Raw genomic sequence first — 21,652 nt, forward strand, 5'->3', positions numbered from 1 at the left:
GCCTTTGACCTGTGACCCTGGGCAACAACTGTCTGCGTGCGCTCCTGCAAGTAAAATGCAAACCACCTCAGAACTGTGCCTGAAATGCCAAATGAAGTCTGCAATCTATGGAGCAAGTGTATCGAACGCTGCTGAAAGATCCAGCAAAGACAAAACCGACACATCACCTCGATCACAAGCAGACAACAGATCGTTCACAACCTGAAGTAGGGCTGTCTCTGTGGAATGAAAAGCTCTGTATGCAGGCTGAGAAGGTTCCAGCATGTCCCACCGATCGAGTCAAGTGATCCAGCAGCTGGCGCAACACAGCCCTTTCAAGAACCTTTGGCAGGAATGGTAGGTTTGACACTGGTCTATTGTGCTTCAAAACATTGGGATCAAGATTTGACTTTTTCAACAGAGGTGTGACAATAGCGTGTTTGAATGAAGGATGCACAACTCCTGAAGACAAAGACTGATTAACAACATCTGTAATGACAGGGGTCAGTTCATCCAGGCATTCGTACAACACAGATGCTGGGATGGGATCCAGAGCACACGACTTGCATGGTGCACTAACTAAGATTTCTTTCACTTGAGCTTCTGTGACAGGCTTGAAATCACACATTGAGGTGCCAGCAAAGACACTGAACTCTGGTGTGCCGTCTGACTGGTCCAGTTCACGCCTTGTCTGTTCACAAAGAACTCACTAAAGGCATCAGGCAGTTCTTTTGCTGGGATACAGTTAGGCAGAGTCTTGTCCTTTGATTTGCCTGTAAGCTAACCGACAACCTGAAAAAGACCCCTGCTCGAAGTACACTCTTGTATCTTAGTGCTGGTGTACTGAGCTTTGGCATCACGAATCAACCTTTTGACCTTTTCTCTGTGATACACAAAGATCTGTCTGTGGACTCAAGTCTTGATTTTCTCCACCGCCGTTCAGCGCGGCGTCAGGGTCTTCATCAGCATTCGACAAACAGCTAAGGTGGGATGTCCAGTGTCAACACTTGCATGGTAGCCAACTAACTAAGTTTCTTTCACTTGAGTTCTGTGACAGGCTGATCCTCATGTGGTGCCAGTCAATGCACTGTACTCTGGGGGTCGTCCGTCTGATGCTTACCAGTTTGCACGCCTGTCTGTTCTCACTAGAACTCACTAAGGCACGGCAGTTCTTTTGCTGGCTTATTGCAGTTTAGGGCAGAGTCTTGTCATCTTATTTGCAGTGTACTAACCGCAACCTGAAAGAGACCCCTGTCTGAAGTACACTCTTGTATCATAGAGCTGGTGTACTGAGCTGTTTGGCATCACGAAGACAAGCGTTTTGACCTTTTCATCTCCTGTGATACACAAGATCTGACGTGGACTCAAGTCCTTGATTTGTCTCCACTGCCGTTCAGCAGGGCGATGCGTCATGTTTGTCATGCTTCACTTGCAGTGTTAGCTGGAGGGCGGACCGTCTTGTTTGTCATGCTTCACTTGCAGTGTCAGCCAAGGAGCTGAAGGGCGGTCCGTCCTGTTTGTCATGCTTCACTTGCAGTGTCAGCCAAGGAGCTGAAGGGCGGTCCGTCCTGTTTGTCATGCTTCACTTGCAGTGTCAGCCAAGGAGCTGAAGGGCGGTCCGTCACGTGTTGTGTGGTGAGGAGCGTGCTTGTCCATGACTTCATGCAAGCCCCAGTTGTAGTCTGCCACAGGGTCATGTGAACCAAACTGGAGCGCCGTGACATCAGCTTTTAGGGCCGCCATGTCCACTGCACGCAGGTTTCGTGAAGTCACTGTGCGCTTGTTGAGGCCAGGTTTCTTGAGGTTCAAAGAGAAGGTCACAGGGTAGTGGTCTGACACCAACTCATCGGACACAGAAAGTTCTAGAATGGCATCCAGTTTACTTTCACCCACTATCAGCCATTCCACAGTGTGTCCCTTCTTTTGTGTTGGCTTGGTGATAAGTTGGGTCATGGCATGTATTTCAAGAAGAGTCTTCAGTTTTTTCACATTGCTGTTCGACATTACTGTCAGTAAGATTTTGATACCCACTTAGTTGTTGTCTTTGGAGGTACACTCTGTGTTTTGTGTACTTGGTCAATAAGCAACAAATCAACACTTACGTGTTGGTGATGGCTTTGCGTTTGGGTTTTTGGCTGATGGTGATACCTGTGCCGGAAGAGAAGGGACGCATGTCAAGATATCAGCCAAAAACATGTTGGTGATTTGGCTGATGGTGATATCTATGTTGGGATAAATAAGAGAAGGGACAATCAATAAATGAGTTCTGAGTCCACACACACAGGACTCGTTCGGGAGCATCTATGATTGTTTGACAAACACTTCACATAAACACTATGTTATCTGTGTATGTGTGTGTGTGCTGTGTGACAAAAAAGCACAAAATTGCAAGCTTGCTGTATGCTGTATTTCTCTCTCCAACCCCCACTCCCCTCCCCCCAACATGTCTGTCATGGAAAAAAAGGGTCAGCAATCACAGGAAAAAAAACAACATTCAACTCTCTGCCGTGGACCGTTACCACGGAAACAGTTCTGATGCCAAACCATTTCTGGTCATTCCCTTGACGTCAGAACACACACACACACACACACACACACACACACACACACACACACACACACACACGCACACACACACACACACACGCACGCACGCACGCACGCACGCACGCACATACATGTGGAGTGATGGACTAGAGGTAACGCGTCCGCATAGGAAGCGAGAGAAACTGAGCGCGCTAGATCGAATCACGGCTCAGCCGCCGATATTTTCTCCCATTCCACTAGACCTTGAGTGGTGGTCTGGACGCTAGTCATTCGGATGAGACGATAAACCGAGGTCCCGTGTGCAGTATGCACTTAGCGCACGTAAAAGAACCCACGGCAACAAAAGGGTTGTTCCTGGCAAAATTCTGTAGAAAAATTCACTTCGGTAGGAAAAACAAATAAAACTGCACGCAGGAAAAAAAAGAAAAAGAAAAAAAGCTGGCGCTGTAGTGTAGCGATGGGATGGGCAGTGTGTAAGGGCTGGGGAGTGTGTGAGGGCTGGGGAGTGTCAGAGGGATGGGGAGTGTGTTTGGGATGGGGAGTGTCAGAGGGATGGGGAGTGTGTAAGGGATAGGCAGTGAGTAAAGGCTGGGGAGTGTGTAAGGGATGGGGTGTGTGTAGGGGCTGGGGAGTGTCAGAGGGATGGGGAGTGTGTAAGGGATAGGCAGTGAGTAAAGGCTGGGGAGTGTGTAAGGGATGGGGAGTGTGTAAGGGATGGGGTGTGTGTAGGGGCTGGGGAGTGTGTAAAGGATGGGGAGTGTGTAGGGAATGGGGAGTGTGTAAAGGCTGGGGAGTGTGTAAAGGATGGGGAGTGTGTAAGGGATGGGGTGTGTGTAGGGGCTGGGGAGTGTCAGAGGGATGGGGAGTGTGTAAGGGATAGGCAGTGAGTAAAGGCTGGGGAGTGTGTAAGGGATGGGGAGTGTGTAAGGGATGGGGTGTGTGTAGGGGCTGGGGAGTGTGTAAAGGATGGGGAGTGTGTAGGGAATGGGGAGTGTGTAAAGGCTGGGGAGTGTGTAAAGGATGGGGAGTGTGTAAAGGATGGGGAGTGTGTAAGGGATGGGGTGTGTGTAGGGGCTGGGGAGTGTCAGAGGGATGGGGTGTGTGTAGGGGCTGGGGAGTGTCAGAGGGATGGGGAGTGTGTAAGGGATAGGCAGTGAGTAAAGGCTGGGGAGTGTGTAAGGGATGGGGTGTGTGTAGGGGCTGGGGAGTGTGTAGGGGCTGGGGTGTGTGTAGGGGCTGGGGAGTGTGTAGGGGCTGGGGAGTGTGTAAGGGATGGGGTGTGTGTAGGGGCTGGGGAGTGTCAGAGGGATGGGGTGTGTGTAGGGGCTGGGGAGTGTGTAAGGGATGGGGAGTGTGTAAAGGATGGGGAGTGTGTAAGGGATGGGGAGTGTGTAAGGGATGGGGAGTGTGTAAGGGATGGGGTGTGTGTAAGGGATGGGGTGTGTGTAGGGGCTGGGGAGTGTGTAAGGGATGGGGAGTGTGTAAAGGATGGGGAGTGTGTGAGGGATGGGGAGTGTGTAAGGGATGGGGTGTGTGTAAGGGATGGGGTGTGTGTAGGGGCTGGGGAGTGTGTAAGGGATGGGGAGTGTGTAAAGGATGGGGTGTGTGTAGGGGCTGGGGAGTGTGTAAGGGATGGGGTGTGTGTAAGGGATGGGGTGTGTGTAGGGGCTGGGGAGTGTGTGAGGGTTGGGGAGTGTGTGAGGGCTGGGGAGAGTGTGAGGGCTGGGGAGTGTGTGAGGGCTGGGGAGAGTGTGAGGGCTGGGGAGTGTGTGAGGGACGGGGAGTGTGTGAGGGATGGGGAGAGTGTGAGGGCTGGGGAGTGTGTGAGGGATGGGGAGAGTGTGAGGGCTGGGGAGTGTGTGAGGGCTGGGGAGTGTGTGAGGGATTGGGAGTGTGTGAGGGCTGGGGAGTGTGAAGGGGATTGGGAGTGTGTGAGGGCTGGGGAGTGTGTGAGGGATGGGGAGAGTGTGAGGGCTGGGGAGTGTGTGAGGGCTGGGGAGTGTGTGAGGGATGGGGAGCAAAGGCTGTTGTTGGAGATCATACAAATATAGAACAGAGATACAGGGAAAAGTGGGAAGACAGGGACACGGTGAGAAAGTGAAACGAGGAAGCGAGCCAAAGACAGACACACAGTCTGACAGCCAGAGAGACGGGGCGTTTTGCACACAGCTCAGTGACGACCCAAGGAAGTGCTGGCCTTGTTGTAATGCGCCAGATAAAGCTCGTTCAACGGGTTCGAGACCATACACCGACCACCCCTTCCACTAGACCGTGAGTTGTGTTCTGGGTGCAAGTCTTTCAAATGAGACGATAAACCGAGGACCTGTAAGCAGTATGCACTTAGAGCACGTAAACGAACCTTCGGCATCAAAGAATTTGCCCCAGGCAAAATTCTGTAGATAAATCCACTTCGATACAATCGTCAAAAGGTGGATGTGTACATATCTAAACCAAGTAGCCATGGCAACTCGACAAGAGGCTAGATTCTGTCACGTTTGCTGATTGTGGTCCAAATGTCAGGCTTGGATAAGGGCGTGGCCAGCGTCTTAAAAACACTGAATGGGAAGAGAGGGGTGTGTATGGAAGGATGGGACCGAAAGAGCATACATCTGCGGTTACAAGATGACAGTTCTCGAAATGATACAATAAAGGCAAGGTAGGGTTATGCACAGGACCGTGACTGATCGATAGTTCGTGTCATGTTTGCAAACTGGGGAATTTTCAGTATGGATTGGAAGCTATTTTGGGAACGTTCAGCACTCTGTTCGTGATATTCTGTAGTTGAGGCGGGTCAGGGGAATGGAGAGAGACTGAAGGGTGTCACGATGTGTATGTGTGTGTGTGTGTGTGTGTGTGTGTGTGTGTGTGTGTGTGTGTGTGTGTGTGTGTGTGTGTGCGAGAGAGAGAGAGACAGACAAACACACAGAGACACAGAGAGAGATATACGGATATGGATGCGGATGTTTTATTCAATATAGGCCATGGCCCCTCATGAAGGGTGATCTAAACAAGTTATACAGAGGTATAAATAACACAAATACCAACTTTTTTATGCATATACAAGCACATATCATTTAACTGCATATTGTACTTCTGATTTTGAAAGCTTTATATAAGTAATGTGCTGATGATGGAGTCTCCCGTCGGACCGATGGGTGAGTAAGCAGGCAGGCTTATCTGTCGGTGTGTGTCCTCTTATGGAAGAAGAAAGGCCGATTCTGGATGCGCAGCACTTCCCACAGGTGTTGCAAGGGAAAACGTATCCAGAAGTTGAGCCCTGCTTCCTTCGTTCACGCTTCTCCTTAATGGCCAGCGTTCTCTTGTTTTCAAACGTCTTTATGCCACTAGAGCACAGCATCCTCCAGCGAGAGCGGTCAAGGGCATCAGTTTCCCAGGCTTTGAGGTTTGTCTTCAAAGCGTCCTTGAAGCGCTTGCAGGGTCTTCCAAGTTCGCGGTGGCCTTCCTTCAGCTGGCCATAAAAGAGCGTCTTAGGGATCCTGCTGTCTGTCATGCTGTCCAGCGTAGCTGGCACTGAATCAGCAGGCTTTCGATGCTGGGCAGGCCGCTCCTCTCTAGGACCTGGAGGTTGGAGACCCTGTCTTGCCACTTTATGCTGAGTATCTTTCGTAGGCATCTCTGGTGAAAATTTACATGCAATTTTCAACAGTTCTCCAAGAATGCCATCGGGCCCTGCAGCTTTACGATTTTTTAATTTCCCTAAAGCAAAGAACACCCCTTCTTTTGAAATTGGACGGTTTAGACTAATTTCCTCTTCTTCTTCATTCCCAAGTTGCAATGTATTATCCAAACAGATGTCATTTGTTATTAAGAGTGCCTTAAAATGATCAAACCAAGTTTCGATACTGATATTGTTAGTTGGTTGTTTTCTTTTCATTGATATCTTATGTACGGTGTTCCAAAATTATTTCTGGTTTCTTTTTTATGCTACTAACTCTGTCAACAGCGCATTGTTAAATTGCTTTCTTTTTTCTCTTTTGTAAATGCTTATACTCTCGTCTACCTCTACAATGACAGTCACCATCATCCTTGTCCAATGAACGTCGAAATTTATTAAGTACTACAGTAGTCTACGAATGTTTCTTTTCGAAACACGGCACTCTGCATCAAACCAGCCTTTAGTTTTCGAATCATTCTTATAATGTACAGGTTTCTTCATACAAATGACAGCATCTTTTAATCATGTATTAAATACTTTCAATGCACGATTGATATCAATATCGATTAAACCAATTGCAAAAATAATTCTTTCCTGAAATTCTTGAGAGAGAGAGAGAGAGAGAGAGAGAGAGAGAGAGAGAGAGAGAGAGAGAGAGAGAGAGAAATTCTTTATTGCCGAGGATGATATATAAGCACTGACGCTTTTCTTTTCCATCCAATCTTCGCCTTTAATAGGATCTACTCTACACGATACTAAGTAACACGAGGCAGAAATATTATGCTTTTAACATAAAAAAAAGGTACGTAGCTACAGATAAGAAGCATACACATCAAAATGTAAGAATTTTGTTGCACTGCGAGCAATGATGCATAGGTTTACTAATACTCGTAGAAACAGCTAGCAATAATGAGAGAACGTTTCTACATAAAGAGAAGTGTATGGGCTGGAGACAGAGAGAGCGGGAAGGAAGCAGACGGAAAGTGAGACAGAGAACTAGAGGGAGGGGAGGTGATCGAATTGAACGAGACATTTTGTTCCTGGTGTAGGAGAGGGGAAGACTACCCACATAATGTATGCGCAAACCTACATACACAAATATCGACACAAAGTGGAGTGATGGCCTAGAGGTAACGCGTCCGCCTTGGAAGCGAGAGAAACTGAGCACACTGGTTCAAATCGCGGCTCAGCCGCCGATATTATCTCCTCCTCCACTAGACCTTCAGTGGTGGTCTGGATGCTAGTCATTCGGATGAGGCGATAAACCGAGGTCCCGTATGCAGCATGCATTTAGCGCACGGAAAAAGAACCCACGACAACAAAAGGGTTGTTACTGGCAAAATTCTGTAGAAAAATCCACTTTGATAGGGAAAAGCATAAAAACTGCACACAGGAAAAAGTAAAAAAAAATGGGTGGCACTGTAGTGTAGCGACGCACTCTCCCTGGGGAGAGCAGCCCGAATTTCACTCAGAGAAATCTGTTGTGATAAAAAGAAATACAAATACAAACAAAATACAAATGTATGTTCTGTGCTGACAATTGAAATGAAAAATAAGATGTTTGGTTGTGATTAACATGCTTTAGTTTTTTTGGGGGGTGAAATGACATGTGATGACGTTGGTCCATTTAATGAAATAATCAGTACTTTCTTGTAAGTTTTTTTTGTTTTGTTTTGTTTTTTGTTGTTGTTTTTTGTTTGTTTGTTTGTTTTTGGCAAGAACGTTAATGTCAGTATGATTATATCTCTTTTTGTGAAGGCATGATTGTTCCCAAGAAAACCGTCAAGATTTTCCCAAACAACAGCCCTGTAGATCAAAGGCCTTTAAATCCACTCTGGACAAACAGAAAATCGCTTTTCAGAGCCGCTGTAGGACTCAAAGAAATTTGTACAAAACAAACTCAAAAAACGAATAAAGGAATCTAAACACGCTTATGAAGAGAAGATAGAAAAGCAGTTTGAAAGAGACAGTATGGCTGATGCATTGAAAGGTTTAAATTTCTTTCTGGACAATACAAGACGCAGGTGTCTGCGTCACCAATGCCATGTGATGAACAAAACATTTTTCAGAGAAATTTAATGACTTCTACTGTCGCCTTAAACGCGACGACTTGAAAAATGACGAAGCAAAAGTAATTGCTGACCTTCAGAAAAGTGCTCTTAATGATGAAATTTATGTTTTTGTTGACTCCTGTGCTGTTGAATCTGTGTTTAAAAAAACCAACTGCATGTGAAAAAGCAATTGGTCCTGATGAGATCAGTGTTTATCTTTTGAAGACGTGTGCCTCACAGTCATGTGGTGCAGCCTCTACATCTGGTCTTTAAAAGATTGTTGTGTTCCTGACCTGTGGAAGAAATAAATTATTCGCCCTGTTCCGAAAAACGAAAGACCTGTCTCCCTGAACGACTATCGCCCCATTACCCTTACTCCTATTGTGATGAAGTGCTTTGAACGTATAATCCTCAAATACATTATGTCATACACTGTTCCACACAATGATCAACATCAGTTTGCTTACAGAGCCAAGCGAAGTACTGCTGATGCTACACTCACCCTCCTTCATCACGCATACACCCACCTTTTAAAAACCAAATTCGTTTGTTCGTATTCTGTTCATAGATTTTTCATCTGCGTTCAATACTATACAACCACATCTGAAGGCACTGAAGTTTCTTTCTCTTAACGTTTGTCCAAAGCCCGTTCTATGTATCACCATTTTTCTCGTTTACAGAACTCAGTCTGCCCGTTTTCTTCAAGCTCTTTCCTCCTTCAAAACAACTTCAACTGGTGCTTCCCAAGGTACAGTTCTGTCACCTGTCCTGTTCACATTATACACCAACGACTGCGCTGGTACAGACACAACTCCCTTGATTAAATATTCTGATGACACTGCACTTGAAGATCTTTCTAACTCTGACACTGTCTATTTTGTACAAGTTGAGATGTTTTCTTCATGGTGCAAGAACAACTTCTTAGATTTAAAATGTTCAAAATACTGCAAAAGAAATTGTTATTGATTTCAGGAAAAGCCCGTCCCCCGTCCAGCATCTTTATATCATTGAAAGAAAAGTCGAAAGAGTTAGTAAATATAAATATTTTGGTACAACAATTGATGATAAACAGCTACCTATCACACCAGTTTACTGTTTACAGAAGGTCAGAAATATTCAAGTCAATCCTAAAACTCTCCAGGGTTTTTACCGATGCTTCATTGAATCGGCTTTAACTTTCTCTTTGATCTGCTGGCACTGAAGCCGGTTTAAACGTGAAGAACAAGAACATATTGAGTAAAATTGTGAACGTGTCCACCAAAATAGTTGGTGTCAAACAAGAACATCTGAATGAGCTGTACAAGAAAAAAAATCAACAAAGATCAATACTACGAACTTTTACCTTCAGGGAAACACTGTCGATTTCCCAAACTGAAAACGTTAAGAATCCAAAACAGTTATATACCCCAGCCAGTTCAGTTAAATAATTTAGTAACTTTAACACACAACCGTTTGGTCCCACTCTATCCCTCCTCCCTGTGTGTGTGTGTGTGTGTGTGTGTGTGTGTGTGTGTGTGCGTGCGTGCGTGTGTGTGTGTGTGTGTGTGTGTGTGTGTGTGCGTGCGTGCGTGCGTGTGTGTGTGTCTGTGTGTGTGTGTGTGTGTTATGCACAAACATGTCAGTATCATGTTTTGCAGAAATCAGGTCAATGTGTGGACGCTGTTTCCCACGCGGGTATTGGCACGCGCTGTGTATGTGTGCGCGCGCATTTGTTCATTTGTGTGTGCACGCTCGCGCTGGCACAAAATTAGCATGCACTCACAATTCATCCTGTGCACGGGACACGGACATAATAATGATCCAGCAGCCTACAAGAACCTGGGCAAAGCACGCCCGCTACTGCACTGTAATTGTGCCATCATTTCTCCTCCTTGTATTGAACACAATATGTAACAGTGTGACCTTTTCACTTCCCTCTACAACGTGACAATGTATCGAACACAATATGTAACAGTGTGATCTTTTCACCTACCTGTACAACGTGACAATGTATTGAACACAATATGTAACAGTGTGATCTTTTCACTTCCCCGTACAACGTGACAATGCATTGAACACAATATGTAACAGTGTGATCTTTTCACCTACCTGTACAACGTGACAATGTATTGAACACAATATGTAACAGTGTGATCTTTTCACTTCCCTGTACAACGTGACAGCTGTATTGAACACAATATGTAACATTGTGATCTTTTCACCTCCCTGTACAACGTGACAGCTGTATCGAACACAATATGTAACAGTGTGATCTTTTCACTTCCCCGTACAACGTGACAATGTATCGAACACAATATGTAACAGTGTGATCTTTTCACTTCCCTCTACAACGTGACAGCTGTATCAAACACAATATGTAACAGTGTGATTTTTTCACTTCCCTGTACAACGTGACAGCTGTATCGAACACAATATGTAACAGTGTGATCTTTTCACTTCCCTGTACAACGTGACAGCTGTATCGAACACAATATGTAACAGTGTGATCTTTTCACTTCCTGTACAACGTGACAATGTATCGAACACAATATGTAACAGTGTGATCTTTTCACTTCCTGTACAACGTGACAATGTATCGAACACAATATGTAACAGTGTGATCTTTTCACTTCCCCGTACAACGTGACAATGTACTGAACACAATATGTAACAGTGTGATCTTTTCACCTCCCTGTACAATGTGACAATGTATTGAACACAATATGTAACAGTGTGATCTTTTCACCTCCCACTATAACGTGACAGGTGTGCTAATTCTAACAACAGGTTTTTGTGCATACGATGTTGACTGAGCTGCTGAGACTGACAAGAAAACTTACCAGTCCAGAATACACACACACACACACACACACACACACACACACACACACACACACACACACACACACACACAACCAAAATGAATGAATATGTATACATGAATAAGATAATGAATACATGAATACATAAATAAGATAATAGCATTAACAAATGAATAACTAATGAATGAATAAAATTAAATTCATCGTAAAAAATGAAATAAAAGAATAAGACCATACCATCTTGCTCAGAGTCAGTCTTGGAACTTCTTCCCACTATCCCTTCTCCCTCCCTCAGTCAGTTCAGTGTTGGTTTTCGTTCTTTATAGAACTTCTGACCAAGATCTCCCCCCCACCTCCCTCAGTCAGTTCAGTGTTGGTTTTCGTTCTTCATAGAACTTCTGACCAAGATCTCCCCCCCCCACCCCCCCTCCCTCAGTCAGTTCAGTGTTGGTTTTCGTTTTTTATAGAACTTCTGACCAAGATCCCTCCCTCCCTCCCTCCCTCAGTTCAGTGTTGGTTTTCGTTCTTTATAGAACTTCTGATCAAGACCCCCTCCCCCCCCAACCCCCCTCAATCAGTTCAGTGTTGGTTTTCGTTCTTTATAGGACTTCTGACCAAGACCCCTCCCTCCCTCCATCAATGAATTCAGTGTTGGTTTTCGTTCTTTATAGAACTTCTGATGGCAAGGTTTGGTCACGTCATACGACATAACACCCTCTCCAAAACCATCCTGCAAGGGACTGTAGAGGGAGGGCGCAGACGGGGACGGCAGAGAAAGAGCTGGTCCGACAACGTGAAAGAATGGACCAAAATGACGATGCCAGATCTCCTCACGACAGCTGCCAACAGAACGGCGTGGCGAACTATGACATTTTCCCCATGTCCCCCCAACGACCCCAGCGGTCGAGGGAATGAGTGAGTGAGTGAGTGATAGAACTTCTGACCAAGACCCCCTCCCCCCCAACCCCTCTCAATCAGTTCAGTGTTGGTTTTCGTTTTTATAGAACTTCTGACAAAGATCCCCTCCCCCCCCTCCCTCAATCAGTTCAGTGTTGGTTTTCGTTTTTATAGAACTCCTGACAAAGATCCCCCCCCCCCTCCCTCAATCAGTTCAGTGTTGGTTTTCGTTTACTTCTGACAAAGATCCCCCCCCCCCTCCCTCAATCAGTTCAATGTTGGTTTTTGTTCTTTATAGAACTTCTGACCAAGACCCCCTCGCCCCCCTCCCTCAATCAGTTCAGTGTTGGTTTTCGTTCTTTATAGAACTTCTGACCAAGACCCCTCCCTAAATTAAAATGATTTTGATAAGACTTCCATACATGTTTGATGTGAAGTGTATGTGGACCGGGCTAACCTCAAATGCTCTAAGCTTCCTAAGCCCGTAGTTGATGGACATTCCTAGCAATCGTGCCAATGTGCTAATTGAAATAAAGTTTGAAGTCAGTTATTGTACCTAAATATTTGATTAGTTCAATGTTGTTTTACGTTCTTTATTGAACTTCTGCCTATGATCACACACACACCCCAACACACACACACCCCCGCCCGCCGCCCTCACTCCCTCAACCCCTCGATCCCATCTTTCTCACGATGCCCCTTCCTCAACAAGTTCATTGTTGGTTGACGTTCATTGTTTAGAAATGGCTCCCCCCTGCCCCTTCCTTCCTCAACAAGTTCATTGTTGGTTGACGTTCATTGTTTAGAAATGGCTTCCCCCTGCCCCTTCCTCAACGAGTTCATTGTTGGTTGACGTTCATTGTTTAGAAATGGCTTCCCCCTGTCCCTTCCTTCCTCAACAAGTTCATTGTTGGTTGACGTTCATTGTTTAGAAGTGGCTTCCCCCTGCCCCTTCCTCAACAAGTTCATTGTTGGTTGACGTTCATTGTTTAGAAATGGCTTCCCCCAGCCCCTTCCTTCCTCAACGAGTTCATTGTTGGTTGACGTTCATTGTTTAGAAATGGCTTCCCCCTGCCCCTTCCTTCCTCAACAAGTTCATTGTTGGTTGACGTTCATTGTTTAGAAATGGCTTCCCCCTGCCCCTTCCTTCCTCAACGAGTTCATTGTTGGTTGACGTTCATTGTTTAGAAATGGCTTCCCCCTGCCCCTTCCTCAACAAGTTCATTGTTGGTTGACGTTCATTGTTTAGAAATGGCTTCCCCCTTCCTTCCTCAACAAGTTCATTGTTGGTTGACGTTCATTGTTTAGAAATGGCTTCCCCCTGCCCCTTCCTCAACACGTTCATTGTTGGTTGACGTTCATTGTTTAGAAATGGCTTCCCCCAGCCCCTTCCTTCCTCAACGAGTTCATTGTTGGTTGACGTTCATTGTTTAGAAATGGCTTCCCCCTGCCCCTTCCTCAACAAGTTCATTGTTGGTTGACGTTCATTGTTTAGAAATGGCTTCCCCCTGCCCCTTCCTCAACAAGTTCATTGTTGGTTGACGTTCATTGTTTAGAAATGGCTTCCCCCTGCCCCTTCCTCAACGAGTTCATTGTTGGTTGACATTGATTGTTTAGAAATAAATGGCTCTGTGTGTGTGTGTGTGTGTGTGTGTGTGTGTGTGTGTGTGTGTGTGTGTGTGTGTGTGTGTGTGTGTGCGTGTGTGTGTGTGTGTGCTGGGGGTGGGGATGATGGTGTCAGTGCAGTGTGTGTGTGCGGGGGGGAAGGGGGGATCAAGGGGGGGAGAGGGTCATGCAGTAAAATGTAAAAACAAACAACAAAGAAACAAAAATAAACAATAACCAAAAAACGAAATTGATGTCATTGATTAGATATGACATGAAAATAAAAATCTGTGGAAAAACAAATTTATCTAAACAAGTATATAGTTCTACATATCACTGAAATATACTCCATGTGTGGCAGAGAAACAGCCGGACAGGCTGGAGACAGACAGACAGACAGACAGGGAAGACAGACAGACAGACAGAGAAAGAGAGAGACAGAGACACATGGTTTTGAGTGTGAATTCTGAGTTTGCTATCATCGTCTATAATACTGACGAAAAAGATCAATACACTGAACTGAATCGTAGCAAACTGAACTATTATGATACAGTATGGGTGAAATATTGTGTGAACTTGTTTTGCATTTATTGAAAAGAAGAAGATATTTTTGTTTGGTTTGCGTAGTTTTTTTGTTGTTGTTTTCGAGTCGCACAAATTGATGTGTGCTTCAGGTTTGCAGAAGGAATCATGTTGGAAAACTAATCAGGGCAATGAAGCAAGCATGCTATAAAGTTTCAGTTTCAGTAGCTGAAGGAGGCGTCACTGGGTTCGGACAAATCCATATATGCTACACCACATCTGCCACGCAGATGCCTGACCAGCAGCGTGACCCAACGCGCTTAGTCAGGCTATAAAAGTACAGTCGGCAACGGACAAAACACAGAGGCTAACCACAGTATTTTATGGACTTAAATGCAAAATGTTCACTGGCGTGGCGAAAACAGTTTTGCCCATGTTGTCCGTCCCCCCCCCCGGACAGTGAAGGTCACATGATCAAAATGAAGTCCGAGACCATGTGACCAGCTTCAGCCAATCAACTGTCTTGTTTAGTGTCGAAGTGATCAAGTTTGTCGATAAACTGTATCAACCATTCCCCGGGTACAGTGCAGCACTCGACATGCCAAATAGACCGAAAAAAGAGAAGGTAAGTTCATTTCAGTGAACATTTTGGGCTCATAATGCTCTTCAGCTCGATCGCGAATGGTGTTGTGCCTTTTTGTAACAAGGAAACATGGGTCACCGTGCTGTGGAATGAGTAAAATTTGAAGAGCGAGCCAGTTGTCGTGCGTGGTAATCAGGTGTTCCATAGGTGATCAGCTATGGTTTTTCATTTCAGACGACCACTAAAACGACAGGAAGTGCAAAATCAACGGGGAAGGATAGCGCGGAAAATGCAGACGCAGAGGTACGTCTGGGTTTTGTCTCGTTTCTCTGTAAGCAGCCATGTTGACATCGATATCCAAGATGGCGGCTAAAACGTTTTCTTTCGAGTTACCTCATGTCTTTAGACTTGAGTAAAGGGCCCCCAAGCTTATATTCTGACAAATAATAGCCACTGGTAAATATAAATGTAAAGTAACACCCCACAATTTTTGTAGCAGACGAAGCATATTAGGGCAAATGTGACAACGTACTGAAGCATTGGTGTGTTGTTTCTGTTGTTATTGACTTCAGGCAGCCAAACGAAAAAATTCATCTCAATCACAGAATGCAGAAACACACCCCCCACCAACGGCTATATCCAAGCTGAAGTACCAAGGACCACCACATATAAAGAAAGACAAAAGGCAAAACTCTTCCCGCTTCAATGTGTCCAAAAACAGAGAGCTGCAGAAGTTGGCACTCTTGAAAGGTAAGCAGTACAGATCTATCACAGTTATCGGTTATGGTACTGTTATTGATTTTGAACTGTGTTACTGTGAATGGGCATGTGTGAATAACCTTTGGAAACAAAATTCAAATTCATATGAAGGTGGATATAACAGTTAAAATATTTGAAACATTTTATAACAAGTGTAACGTTGTTGTCTCTCTTTACTGTTTCATGTGTTATGTACTGTGTGGGCAGTCAGTTTACTTGTCACAGTTTGCAAACTTTGTTAGTTGGTAGAAAGATAGTTGACCTGTTATGTTGTGCCTTTTAGTGACCTGTCTTGAATTTTCTGTTCTTTGATACAAGGAAATCGGGGCTTTTGCCACATATCTTCCCCTCCACTCCTCTGTGTGACTGGTAGAGTGAACTTCATGCCTTGTTCAGCTGTTGGGAACACTACTCATTCCGTCTGAAGGAAAAGTTGGGCAATATCCACAAATTTTCCCCTCAGGACGGAATGAGTAGTGTTCACTCCACCAGTTACACAGATGAGTGGAGGAGGAGAAATGTGGACATAGCCAAAAATTGCCTATTTAGCCAAAATCAAAACGATTGGTCATTTGGTGTTTCTTTTTGCATAACAAATGTTTGGTGTCATATACTGTACCATGTCAAACTGATGCAAACTAGGCCTATTGGTTTGCTCTGCTTGGCCAAATTTCGCGCGGCTAATGTTCAGTTGATTGAGATTTTGGAAAGGGGAGATTTTTTTTCAACTTTAAGATATGGTTGTGCAGTGATTTGAATATAAGCATCTCAGTATAATTATTTCTTTATTTTCTGTGTTGTTAGGGTTAGGGTTGTGGTACATGTGTGTTTGTGTGTTGGCATGTTAGTATGTCCAAACAGAATTCTATGTTAGAAAATAAGAAATATCTTAATGTTTTTGCAGTTTGGTTTTTAGTGTAGATGATATTTAATGTCAGCGTGTGTGTGTCTGTGTGTGAGTGTGTGTGTGTGTCTGAAAGGGAGGGACATCTATATGTGTGTGTGTGTGTGTGTGTGTTCAGTGAAATGCATTTTGTTTTTATCTAAGCCGTATTTACTTCATAGATTTTATATTCTGATTCATCTCTTAAGTGTGCTTTTTTCATATGAACACACTGGATGTTTTCCGTTGATGTGTTTTTAAGGCATGTTTATAGTCTACTGGATGATGTAAGGCGCTTTGAGCAGCATTGGTGCTGGATATCGCGCCATAGAAAAACTATGTATTATTATTATTGTTGTTGTGATGAGTTTGCTGATGGAGAAAAGTTTAAAAGACTGTTGTTGGTTTTGATCACACATGCACACACACACACAAACCCACATTTAAACACACACATCCCACACAAACACACCCATTTTAGATCGCTCAGTAGCTGTGCAGCATCGCTTGCAAATAGACCCACATCAAAATATTGTATGGTCTGATTGCAAACGACACTTTTGGAAATTCCTGTCACAACTGACATTCTGATCTGTCACCAGAATGCTGTATTAAATTCTCCCAGCACTGGAAATGCACAATTCATTTAACATATCCAGTCAAATTAGCTATTCTAAACCGTGTCAGAGTTAAAGTCTTACTACTTGCTTCCCTTGATTTTAGGATTTTGAGAGCATGTTTGTGAACTTTGTCGGCAATGGTGCACGAAGAGAAGAAAGTGCGCAGAAATAGATGGATATAGCTGATGTTTGACTGTTTTTTGCAAATGGATATTCATGAAGGTATCAGAAGAGGTGGGAGCAGACGTTAAATTGTAAAATGTGTGTGGTGAAAACGCTGGAAGTAGGGCGGTACACAAACCGTTTGCAATTACATGCTGTTCGCAATTAGGCATACCTTCCCTATAACTTGGATGTATTTTCATAATGCTGTATGTATATTGTGACAGAGCACATTAAGTACCCAAAGTAGTGCAGTCCCTAAACTAACTGGAAGAAAACGAATTTGAACATTATGTATAAAAGTAAAACTAAGTTATAGTGATAAATATTAAACAGATAATGTAGCTTATCAAATGTGTAACTGTAACTAGTATAAGTTATTAAGCATCCGGTTAATCACATCTGTTTAAAAAAAAAAAAAAAAAAGGAAGAAAAAAAAAATTGTTTGAAAGTTTGTTTGTTTTTTGTTTTGTTTTTTTTCAAACTTTTTTGTAATCAACATACATTGGGCCAGAATAGTTTTGTTAATCCCCATATGTTGTTTACTCAGTAGTGTCATCATGATTGGAACACTAATCAAGATCATCTGCTGTCAAGTTGGCTATATCTTTCTGTTATGTTCTGTCTTCTGTCATCTGTTGTTTCATCCACTGGTGCAGTTTGTACTGTTCCAAAGCTTTAATTTGGACTGGCACTGCTGTCAAGTTAGATGTCTTAGATAGTGATGTCATGAGAAAGTGCTTGTTTGACACTGCTGTCAAGTTAGATGACTTAGATAATGATGTCATGAGAACATGCTTGTTTAGCCTCAGATATGTTTTGGTGGTGGGGTCATCAAGGAAGTGTTATTTTTGGCCTTCCTTTATTTTACTTTGATAGTGGGGTTAATGAGGAACTAGTATTTTTGAGCTGGCTGCATTGCACAAGGAAGTGTACCAGGACAGTGAGAATATTGTAGACTTGTTCAGTTGTTTGCAGTGCTGCTGTCTGGACAGTGGATCCTACTGTGGGGTGACGGACGGACATTGGGACAGTCAGTGTACTATGACAGCTGTTGGCTGTACTGCTGTCTAGACAGTGAATCCTATTGTGGGGTGACTGACAGACATTGGGACAGTCAGTGTACTATGACAGCTGTTGGCTGTACTGCTGTCTAGACAGTGAATCCTACTATGGGGTGACTGACACAGACCTTGGGGCAGTCAGTGTATTATGACAGCTGTTTGCTGTGCTTAAAAAGTACTCCCAAGGAAAACAAAATCATCCACATGCATTATCAAATAGGATTGAAAAAAATACTTCCAAAATTAATTTCTGAAGATCAGACTGGATTTGTTGCTATGCAGTAATAGATGATGGAGTCTCCCGTTGGTTATCATCTTGGTGCTGAGCCTGATGCCTTTGCCAAGACGCAGCCCTGCTTCACTCCATTTACCACAGGGAACGGATCCGACATGTCAGTATTTTCCTGTACTCTCGCCTGCATGCCATCGTGGAAAGACGCAATCAGCTGGATTAGGCTCTCTGGGCAGCCAAACTTTAGGAGGATCTTCCACAGACCATGGCGGTTCACCGTGTCAAAGGCCTTAGTCAGGTCTACAAAGACCATATGGAACTCCTTGTTCTGCTCACGGCACTTCTCTTGCATCTGGCGTACAGCAAACACCATGTCACATGTTCCCCTGCCTGAGCGGAAGCCGCACTGTGCTTCAGGGATGACTGTGTTGGAGACATGGTCAACCAGTCTGTTCAGTATGATGCGGGCGAAGATATTGCCGGCGATGCAGAGGAGAGAGATTCCACGGTGGTTATCGCAGGATGTTTTGTCTCCCTTCCGTTTGTAAATGTGGACAATAGAAGCATCCTTGAAATCCTGGGGGACCTCCCCTCTCTCCCAGATAGACTGGAACAGGGCGGTCAGCTTGTCTGTCAGCACATCACCTCCATACTTGTAGATAGCCTGGATTCCATCCACTCCTGGTGCTTTTCCTGACGTTGTCAGCTTCAGGGCCTTCCGGGTCTCAACCTTGGTGTGAGGGGCAGCTAGCAAGTCATTGACTGGTAACTGTGGGAGGGCTGCAATTGCCTCGTCAGATACGGACGAGTCCCTGTTGAGGAGGGTGTTGAAGTGCTCTGCCCAGCGGGCAAGGATGTCTTTCTTGTCTGTCAGGAGGGTGGTCTGGTCTGAGGCTCAGACAGGGGTTGATCCTGTGACTCTCGGCCCATACACAGCTCGGAGACCATCATGGAAGGTCTTCATGTGAGCATCAGCAGCGGACTGAAGCTCTTCGGACTTTCTATCCCACCAGGTGTTCTTCATCTCACACAGCCTCTTCTGTACGAGTTGCTTGGTTTGCAAGAACTGGTTCTCCCTCTGGCAGTCTTTATCGGAAATATGATCCTGATGCCGTATATGCAGTGTGTTCAGGAGCTTGGAGATTTCAGAGTCGTTCTCGTCAAACCAGTCTTTGTGGCTCCTCTGTACAAAGCCTAGTGTGTAGCTGCTGCTGTGTACACAGCATCTCTAAAGGTGCTCCATACCTCTTCTATATCGGTCAGTGCAGGAATTTCTTGGAGAGCTACTTGAATTTGCTGCTGCAGCACATCCTTGGTGATAGGGAGGCGGTGGATGTTCAGCATCCTAGGGGGTTTCTGCCTGGCTGGTTGGAGCTTACGTGCAAGTCTGATGTTCATCTTGCTGCGTACCAGGCGATGGTCCGACCAACAGACTGCTCCTCTCATGCAGCGTGTAATGGAAACATCACCTCTGTCCCTCTGCCAGACAATCACATAGTCCAGCATGTGCCACTGCTTGGAGCGGGGGTGCATCCATGTGTTCTTGTACTTGTCCGCTTGTTGGAAGAGGGTGTTGGTGATGGTCAGTCCATGCTGCGCACAGAGCGAGAGCAAAAGCAGTCTGTTGGAGTTGCACTTGCCAGTGCCGTGCTGTCGTAGGACTTTTGGCCACGAGGAGAAGTCCACGCCAACGCAGGCATTGAAATCCCCAAGGATGATCAGCCTGTCCTTTCTGTCTACCGCTGAAATGGTGCGGCTGAGCTCCTCGTAGAAAGCTTCTTTGATGTCAACAGGGTTGGTCATCGTCAGGGCATAGCAGCTGATGACTGTGGCGAGGCGATCATTGGACAGCTTCAGACGCAGGGTCATCAGCCTGTCGTTTATCCCACGTGGAAGGCTGTCAAGCTGTCGTGCATGTTTGGTTCGCATGGCAAAGCCCACGCCTGAGGTTCTTGGGGTGCCATCTGGCTTCCCAATGCAGTAGAAGGTGTAGCCCCCTCCAACTTCCTCCAGCTGGGTTTCACCCGCAAACCTGGTTTCGCTCAGGGCTGCTATGTCCACCTGGTAGCGATCAAGCATTCTAGCAGTGAGCGCTGTGCGTCTTTCTGGTCTGTCGTCATTGTCTAAGAGGGTGCCAACATTCAAGGCACCCAGAGTCAGGGCATGACTCCTGGTTCTTTTCTTTAGTTGTTTTCGACCGCTATTGTTGGATGTCCAAGTAGGTGCGGTTTCCTACTAGGTACTAGGTGAGGCAGGCTTTGTTTGGGGATCCTTTTATCTCCCCTTCCCCATGTGGGGAGAGCAGTGCTGTCCCTAAAAAGGGCTGCTCTGACACTGTGGGAGGATACGGGCGCCGCATCTGCCCCTGTCTACGGTGGACGACCATCACCCCACAGCCGCCTGCGTGCAGAGTCGTGACTAGGAACTGCCAGCAGCATCCTCTGCCTGTCCGCATTACCACTTCTCCATCGGCGCAGGGCTTGGGAAAGCTGGGTGTTGAAGGGCTAGCTCGTCGTTCCGACATTAGCCTGATTGCCTGACCAGCACAGGTGACTTTTTTTAGTGAGGAGGAGTTGTGCAGTCCCTTCCCCACTCTCTCGCCTACCGACGCTCACAGTCCCACAGGTGCAGATACTGCCACGTGTAGGACAGCCTCGGCAGGTGTAGATTTTCTCATCTTCACCCTGACTAGCTTTCGCTCTCAAGTTGTTGGTCACCAGTACAGCATTTAGAGCTGATATGTTATGTTCTGCTGTGCGTACCATTGGTACCTACCTTTACTTATGATCAACCAAATGTTCAGGTAGGTTAGATAGTAAAGATTGAAAACAAGTAGAGTAAAATCGATACACACACAAAGTGTCTGCAGATGATTTCTGTTTTGTGCTGCCCATAAGATTTCAGAATATGGATTCTGAAAATGCCTCTAGATTTTACAGTGGTGAATAAAGATTCTGAAAGTGTTGTCTTTAGATTTTGCAAAGATGAACACACACACACACACACACACACACACACACACACACACACACATATATATATATATATATATATATACATACACACACACACACATATATTTGCTAAAGACATTGTCTCTGGATTTAACACAGGTGAATATCAATATGGATACTAAAATATTTACTGAGTAAAACTGTTAACACCATCAGATGGTAGATAGAAGTTGTTCATGTGCATGCAGACTGTTAAAAAATAGATCCTCTTTCAGTGACATTTCAAGATTATTTGCGCTTTTCCAGTGGAGTGGTGG

General features: G+C 45.0%; 1 protein-coding gene across 4 annotated transcripts in view; it reads left to right on the top strand.

Moving 5' to 3' along the window:
• Positions 1-14,575: 14,575 nt before the first annotated feature.
• The window catches only part of LOC143296524 (serine/threonine-protein phosphatase 2A 56 kDa regulatory subunit gamma isoform-like), a 62,527-nt gene continuing 55,450 nt past the window's right edge, over positions 14,576-21,652 (top strand). For 3 of the 4 annotated variants that reach the window (XR_013057152.1, XM_076608523.1, XM_076608524.1), the window contains exons 1-3: positions 14,576-14,703; positions 14,896-14,964; positions 15,234-15,411. Coding sequence is in view for 3 of the 4 variants with exons in the window: in XM_076608523.1 (XP_076464638.1) it covers positions 14,677-14,703; positions 14,896-14,964; positions 15,234-15,411 (274 nt within the window). In the remaining variant the exon portion in view is untranslated. The remainder of the gene's footprint in view (positions 14,704-14,895; positions 14,965-15,233; positions 15,412-21,652) is intronic. The other variant, XM_076608525.1, reaches the window with a different exon arrangement.

Source organism: Babylonia areolata, chromosome 21, assembly GCF_041734735.1.
Source record: "Babylonia areolata isolate BAREFJ2019XMU chromosome 21, ASM4173473v1, whole genome shotgun sequence".
Classification (NCBI taxonomy): domain Eukaryota; kingdom Metazoa; phylum Mollusca; class Gastropoda; order Neogastropoda; family Buccinidae; genus Babylonia; species Babylonia areolata.